We start from the raw sequence: 8126 nt of genomic DNA, 5'->3' as shown, positions 1-8126 counted from the left end.
GGTACAGTCAGACCGAGGAAGTAATTTCATGTCAAATGTTTTCAAGCAGTCTCTGAAAGAGTTGGGCATCACCCAGATCACGTTTTCAGCTTACCATCCCCAGACCCAAGAAGCGTTGGAGAGATATCATCAAACACTCAAATCGATGCTCAAGAAATACTGTTTGGAACATCAGAAAGACTGGGATAAAGGTCTTCCATTCGTTGTGTTTGCTGCAAGAGAATCTCCAAATGAATCACTGGGCTTCTCACCTTTTGAACTACTGTTTGGCCATGAAGTAAGAGGACCCCTTAAGTTACTCAAGGAATGCTGGCTGTCGGAGGAAGATGACGTCAACCTGCTGGAGTATGTGATGAAGTTCAAAGAACGGCTGTCCACTGCTTTACAGCTGGCGAGAGAGAATTTAGGAGCTGCTCAGGAGATGAAGACTTGGTATGATAAGAAGTCCAGGTTACGCCACTTTCAGCCAGGAGATCAGGTTTTGATTCTGCTACCAGTTCATGGGCAACCTCTTCAAGCCAAGTTTAGTGGTCCTTATTTCGTGGAGAAGAAACTCAGTGATGTCAACTATGTCATCGCCACGCCAGATCGTAGAAAGAGCAAGCAACTATGTCACATCAACATGCTAAAGTTATATCACAGGCGGGACGAAAATAATCCAGTCTGCACTGTAGCTGTTCCACCCGAGTCTGCAAGTGAAGCTCTCCCATGCAGTATGAGCCTGAGTGATAGTTTGGGGAAGAATCCTGATATCATGAATGATCTCCAGACTAAGCTTTCTCATCTACCTCCTAAGGAAAGGCAGGAGTTTTCGGCATTACTGCAGGAGTACCCGCAAGTGTTCCGTGCCACTCCAGGAAGAACCACTGTGTTGATGCATGATGTCGATGTTGGAGACGCAAAGCCAATTAAATTGCCTCCTTACCGTGTGAACCCAGTGAAAGTTCCTCTCATCCAGAAGGAGCTTGGCTACCTGTTGGACCACAAGATGATTGAGCCCTGTCAGAGCGAGTGGAGTTCTCCTGTCACTCTAGTCCCTAAGCCAGGTGGGTCACAGAGGCTTTGCATCGACTACAGACGTGTTAATCAGATAACCAAAACAGACACTTACCCTCTCCCTCGTGTGGAAGATTGCATAGACAAGATCGGAAAGGCTAGGTACATAAGTAAGTTTGATTTGTTAACGGGATACTGGCAAGTACCTATGACTGAACGTGCTAGGGAGATCTCATGTTTTGTAACACTAGGAAAGGCTTTTGCATGTTCTGTAATGCCGTATGGTATGAAGAATGCACCAGCCACATTTCAGAAGCTCATGAATGTTGTAACAGAGGGTTTGGCAGGGTGTGTTGTTTATATTGATGATGTATTAATCTTCAGTGACAACTGGAAAGATCACCTATGCCATGTCAGTAAATTTCTTGACCGTTTAGTTCATGCTAATCTTGTAGCTAATTTATCAAAGTGTGAGTTTGGTCAAGCTAAAGTTCAGTACCTTGGGTATGTAATTGGTGATGGACATGTTGCACCACCAGGAGCTAAGGTTCAGGTTATAAGTGATCTTCCCAGACCTAAAAGTAGGAAAGAGCTACAAAGATTTTTGGGAATGGTAGGTTATTACAGGAGATTTGTTCTTAACTTTTCTATTCTTGTATCACCACTTACAGACCTACTGAAAAAGGGAGTTGAATTTGTCTGGACCGATAACTGTGAATCCTCTTTCAACAAACTTAAAGCTATTCTATTAAGTCAGCCAGTGCTCGCTACTCCAAATTTTGCTAAGCCTTTTAAGATGGCTGTTGATGCAAGTGATACAGGAGCTGGGGCTGTTTTGCTGCAAGAGGATGATCAGGGTATTGAACATCCTGTATCTTATTACAGTAAGAAGTTCACTCCACCTCAAAAGAACTACTCAACTATTGAGAAAGAGCTTTTGGCCTTGATTTTGGGTTTACAGCATTTTTTATTTTATTTGTGTTCTGGTTTTGACCCCATAGTCATTTATACCGATCATAACCCACTGAAATTCCTTAGTAAGTTTAAAGATAAAAATCAGAGATTGACAAGATGGAGTCTACTTCTTCAGGAGTATTCATTAGACATACAACATGTCAAGGGGAAAGAAAATGTTATTGCAGATTGCTTATCTAGACTTTAGACAGATTGTTTTAGAGTAATAAGAAATTTCCTTTGCAAATTTCTTTTTCTTTGTGGGGAGGTGTTACATAGCCTATGATTTCACCATCCTTTGTGTAATTTTAACGCACAGTTGCTGCATGTTTGATCACGAGCGTGTTCTGCCTCAGTCCCCCCCTTCTACCGTTATAGTAGAGTAAGTCGTTCTCTCTGTTATACTTTGCGGGATTTTCAGCTCTGTCCCCATGGCTTCATTTGCGCGTCCCTCTTACAAGTTGTATCAAGCTCTGCCAGCCCCTATATAATGAGCTCAGTCTCTGCATCATTGCCACTTAGATCTGCTCCTCATTTTGTTCACATCTCTGTCCTCCCCTGTACAGATATTATTATTGTGAGTGCTCAAGAAATCTCCAAACATCTAGCAGCTGTGTGTAATTTGAGTATTACTGTTATTACATTTTTTCTTGTACTGTATAGCATAAGTTTAATTTGTAGGCCTAGTGAAGTTTTTGTAATTCATGTAGGGATCTTTATGTCCATCAGTTTTAATATTATTTTGTATCTGTAATAATTTATCTTGCATTCACTGAGTATTATCTGGTATCTCATTTTATCAGGGCTGACTTAGATAAATTTACTCTTGCTAATTTCGTGTTAATAGAGGCTATTGCAGTTAACCATATATTTAACCTGTTTATTTGCCATTACATTATCCTTATGAGTCCTGAATGTTTTGTTGTTAGTTTGAGCATTAAACTTTAACTTGTAATTTTACCTAACTCTTTTGTTTTGAACCTGGAACTTTACGGGACAGTAGTGATTTTTAGTATTCTCACTTTAAGTGTACATTATCTTTCTCTGTTCCGTAACAATATATATATATATAAAGAGAGAGAGAGAGAGAGAGAGAGAGAGCCACAACACAGCTCAAATCCCACATAGGAGACAAGGGATTATATTATTAAAATTATATTCAGTTAAAAACAATTCCCAGTACTACTACCAGAAGATGAAGTACCTGCAAAAAAAGTTTTGGACAGTGAAAAAACAGCAAAATCATCAAAACACATGACGAAGTAAACTAACGTGCTTTTAGAAATCTTTAGTCGAAATCAGAGAGAGTTCCCCTCCCACACATGTAAAGCATATACAGTAATGTGTGTGTGTGTGTGTGTGTGTGTGTGTGTGTGTGTGTGTGTGTAAGAATACATATATATTTTTCTGTATATTATGTATAGTGCGTGCATGTCGCTAGGCGTGTGTATGTGCGTCAGTGTCATGTACGCCAGCATCTACACACATGAACTCACTCGTGTACTTGCCTGTTTGTTGCTTGCACATTTATAAAGTCTTAGTTAATTCTGATTGCTCCCTCGACGCGGATGTGACTAAAATTGTTTTTAATATGAATGACTTGCTGTGGAGCCAGATTAAATCTGGCGACATAAAGATTTGTATTCACCAGCGATATTTATAACGTTCGCAGTGTAGGGGAGACACTAAATTGTTTAACTCTTTTTTGTATGTTTCTCATCTGGTCCCAGTTGCGTGTTGTTGTGTGCATGCGACCAGAGCGTATATAAGCCGGAGGATTTTGGATGAAGACAGGTTTTTTTGTCGTTTGGCGTCGGGAGAGGGTGTGTTTGACTGGATCAGAGAGGGAGGAGAAGCAGTCATTCTTGTGATAGGATGCTGATACGAAGTATCAGCATCCTATCACAAGGATTACTGTATTATTAATATTATTATTATTATTATTATTATTATTATTATTATTATTATATGTGGTCATTGAGAGCAGTTTAGTTATCCTTTTGCATGATTTTACTTCTTTCGTTTGGCAAGTTTGTTCCCAGACTTTAGTGTGATTATTCAGGGTATTATCATGTTGATTGCTCTTTTTTTTTCCCCTCATTCTTTTGTGTGTTCATTATCTCATTGTAAATATTATTAGCATGTATTATATTAGGTATATTTTTCGTCGTGTTTACTTTGCCCTTGCTAACGTCAGCTAATTTTGTTTATTTTCGGACCTGTGTTGCGAGATTGGAGTTAGTTTTTTTTTTTTTTTATCGTTTTTCGTCACTTAACCATTTGTTCATTTCCCTTTTCCTTTGTTTTTCTTTGCTTTTTACGCGGTCAGATTTAGTTATCTTCTGTTGCCTACTCCCATCTCGTAACATATAAATTGGCTTTACCTCGCCAGGATAATACACTGATATTTTGATTATTATTGCCATTGTAGTGTGTCATTAAGGAGGTTAGAACTAATAATGTTACTGTGGCACCCCTACACATTGTAAGCCAGCAAGATGCAGTTGACTTTATCAACTCACGACCAATGGAGGATAAGGTTAGCGGGTTGCAGAGGCAGGAGTTAGCTTTAGTTGTCCAAGTTCTTGATATTCAGAGTGAGTCAGGTAATGCCTTCCCGTTAACTAACTTAATCTGCCACTGACTGTTTGGCACAGACCCATATGAAGTCCCAGGATCCATGCCAGACCTTGAATCAGCTTCTAGATCATTTCATTCATCCCATGAAAGTTTAGCTGAGGACACTGTCATCTACCAGAAAGAATATATTGATGCAGAGCAGGCTAAGCACGATCATGAGCATAGGATGTTGCAACTTCAACTACAGCTTCAGTGGGAGAAGAGGGAGGAGGAGAATAGGATGCCACAGCTTCAACTACAACTTCAGAGGGAGAAGAAGGAGGAGGAGAATAGGACGTTACAGCTTCAACTACAGCTTCAGAGGGAAAAGAAGGAGGAGAAGGATAGGACGTTACAGCTTAAACTACAGCTTCAGAGGGAGAAGAGGGAGGAGAATACTAAACAGGAGCAGATGAAGCTTGACTATGAAATGTGTATGAATTGCCCTAGTGCCCCAGCTAATTTTCCCCATTCTTTTGTCAAAATTCAGAGCTGTTGAACCCACTAAATTAGTTCCCCCATTCGATGAGTATAGTCCTGGAGTTCTTTGACCAATCTGAGAAGATTTCTACAGGTAACAAGTGGCTCAGAGACAGCTGGTCAGCTTTAGTTCAGATAGTAATCAAGGGTAAAGTGTTGAGGGCCTATGACAGTCTTAACCACCAAGTATCACAGGATTATGAAGTACTAAAGAAAGCCATACTGCGTGCATACGAGATGAGACCTGAAGCTTACAGGGAGAAATTTAGGAATTGTAGGAAGTGCCCTCATGACACTTTTGTAGATTTCAGGAGGCATATGACTGACGCATTTAATCAATGGATGGGAAGTGAGGATGTCTCAGAATCTTATGTTAAGCTTAAGGAACTTGTTATCCTTGAGAACTTCCTTGATAAGACTGATAAGATTTAAGAACTTACTTCGCTGATAAAAAGTTGAGAATGCTGCTGAAGCTGCAATTTATGTAGATGATTATTTATTGTTTAAGAATTTGAATAAGGTAAAGAAGTTCCTAGGAGTGTTCCTCAGAAGTGTTACCCCTCTCAGCTCCCCAAACAACCATCTCAGAAGCCCAACTCCACGAATTACTCCACACCCAAACCTGATACACCTCACATTTCCCCAAAACCTACACACCACCCATTTACTTGTTCATATTGCAAGAAGCCAGGTCACACTGTGGATAGATGTTGGCGAAAGTCAGGTGTTGTAAAGCCAGTGAGCTTTGTTTCTTGTGGAGCTCCCGTGGTTACCCCTTCAGTTGGTTCCTCTGTTGTTAGGAAGGGAAAATCTGATGTTTTACCCCCTTCTAGGGTTGATGTTGTTCCGGAAGGTGGGAAGAAGGAGGCCACAGTTTTGTGTCGAGGCCCACTGTTTCAGGAGGTGTGGTACAGGCGGTGATGAGCAGTGTTGCCCCTGCTTCTTCGTATGTCCCCTACTTGTATTCTGGTTTGGTGAAGGTGAATGGCGTGCAGGATCCGGTGCGCATTCTTCTTGATACTGGTTCTCCATTTGCCTTGTGGGTAAGGCCAAATAATGAAGTTTTTGATATAGCAGGAGGAGAGTTTGTTCTGATTAGGGGAGTAACAGGTGCAAAGACTGTGCTACTAGTTTCTTGTGAGGTTAAATGTCAGTTGTTTGATGGACCGGCATGATTGGGTGTTGTAGATTACTTGCCAGAGAGTGGTGTTGACTCGATACTTGGCAATGACCTAGTGAGAGGTCAGAGGTGCCAGTACCTGAAGTTCCCTTGCAGGTTGATCCCAATGATGCAGAGGTATTCCCAGTTTGTGCAGTGACTAGGTCCATGTCACTTGCAGAGAGGAGTCGACAGGAGAAGGTTGCTTATAGTGTGCCCAGCATTACCATACCAGAGGCAAAAGTTAGTCCTATGTCCGAGGACATGAAACAACTGGACAATGAGATATCTTTGGCAGATACGTTTATGGGTTCTTTAGAAGATATTCCACGTGTTCCATTGGAGAAGGTAAACATTGAGAAGTTAAAGGAGCTGCAGTTTGGACACCAGGAGATTCCGATGTTGAAGCTGTGTGTAGTGGACTATTTTGAGAAGAAGGGTGGATGTTTTTATGTGAAAGATGAGATTTTGTGAGACGATGGAGACCTCCACATGTGAATGTAGATGATGCAATGTGGGACTACCATCAGATTGTAGTACCTAATGTATGCACGCAGGAATTAATTGAACTGGCCCATTCTACTCCATTTGCAGGTCACATGGGTGTAAGGAAGACCATGGAGAGGCTGCCTGTGGAATTCTACTGGCCTTGTATGGCAGCAGATGTGGCTAAGTTTGTCAAACATTGTCATACCTGTCAAGTAATGGGTAGGCATAATCAGTCTGTCCCTAAGGCCCCTCTTGTTCCCATTCCTGCCACTGATCCCCCTTTTTCCAGGTTAATTATTGATGTGGTGGGGCTCTTGCCCCCAACTTTTAGTGGTAACTCATATTTGCTCACTATCACTGACTCCTCCACGAGGTATCCTGAGGCAATACCTCCACATTCCACCAAGGCCTAGGCAGTGGTTAGAAATTTGCTAGATTTCTTTACAAAGTTTGGTTTGCCCCGTGAGGTTCAGTCAGATAGAGGGTCTAATTTCCTTTCCCAAACCTTCCAGCAGTCATAAGCTCAACTTGGCATCACTGACATCAAGAGCAGTACCTACCATCCGAAGATGCAAGGTGCCTTGGAGCGTTACCACCAGACTCTCAAGAATATGCTCCACAAGTACTGTCTGAAGCAATCAAAGGACTTGGACCGTGGCGTGCTGTTCCTCCTGTTCACTACGAGGGAAGTTCCCCAGGAGAGTTTGGGTTTCTCTCCTAATGAGCTCGTGTTTGCCCATCGAGTCCGGGATCCCCTGGGCTTGGTTAACGAGACTTGGAGCGGTAACCTCGTTGAGAGCAAGAGCTTACTCCGTTATGTGCAGGACTTCAAGACCCATATGAGTAAGACTCTGGAGCTGGCCTGGGAAAATCTCAAGCAAGCTCAAGATAACAGGAAGGTGTGGTACGATCGAAAAGCCAGGTTGAGGGAGTTTAAGGTAGACGATGAGGTTTTGGTGTGGCTGCCACTGCAAGGTCAGCCGCTGGCTGCTAAGTTTAGTGGTCCTTACCCTGTAGTGTGGCATATTGGAGACACTGACTACCCGGTGGAGACCCCTGACAGAGGGAAGAAGCACCAACTATGCCATGTGAACATGTTGAAGCCGTACCATCGTGCAGCAGATTCTTCAGCTCCTTGTCTCCGTTACTGCTGCTGCTGCTGAGGAGGGTGTTGATGGCTGCTTGTTTGAGGTGGACTGCAAGTTTCCAGACTGTAGCTGGATGCAGAATGATGAGGCGGAGTCCACTCTCAACTCCAAGTTAGCACATCTGCTTCAGGACCCAGCTTCTCAATTGGTTGCCCTCTTGTGTATCTACTAGGAAGTATTCAGCAGTACCCCTGGGAAGACCAATTGGATTCAGCATGACGTGGATGTGGGTGACGCCGTTCCTGTGAAGTTGCCTCCTTATCGAGTCAGTCCTCAGTGTG

At 42.4% G+C, this 8126-nt stretch overlaps 1 protein-coding gene across 1 annotated transcript; it reads left to right on the top strand.

Moving 5' to 3' along the window:
- The first annotated feature begins 7266 nt into the window (after positions 1-7266).
- Positions 7267-7860, top strand: LOC145391708 (uncharacterized). Its single transcript, XM_080266246.1, has one exon. The coding sequence runs from the start codon at positions 7267-7269 to the stop codon at positions 7858-7860; it is 594 nt and encodes a 197-aa protein (XP_080122372.1).
- The last annotated feature ends 266 nt before the right edge of the window (positions 7861-8126 follow it).

This window comes from Coenobita brevimanus, chromosome 19 (genome assembly GCF_032717465.1).
Source record: "Coenobita brevimanus isolate Jiangsu-jjx chromosome 19, ASM3271746v2, whole genome shotgun sequence".
NCBI lineage: Eukaryota > Metazoa > Arthropoda > Malacostraca > Decapoda > Coenobitidae > Coenobita > Coenobita brevimanus.
This window is presented reverse-complemented; position numbering and strand designations above follow the sequence as displayed.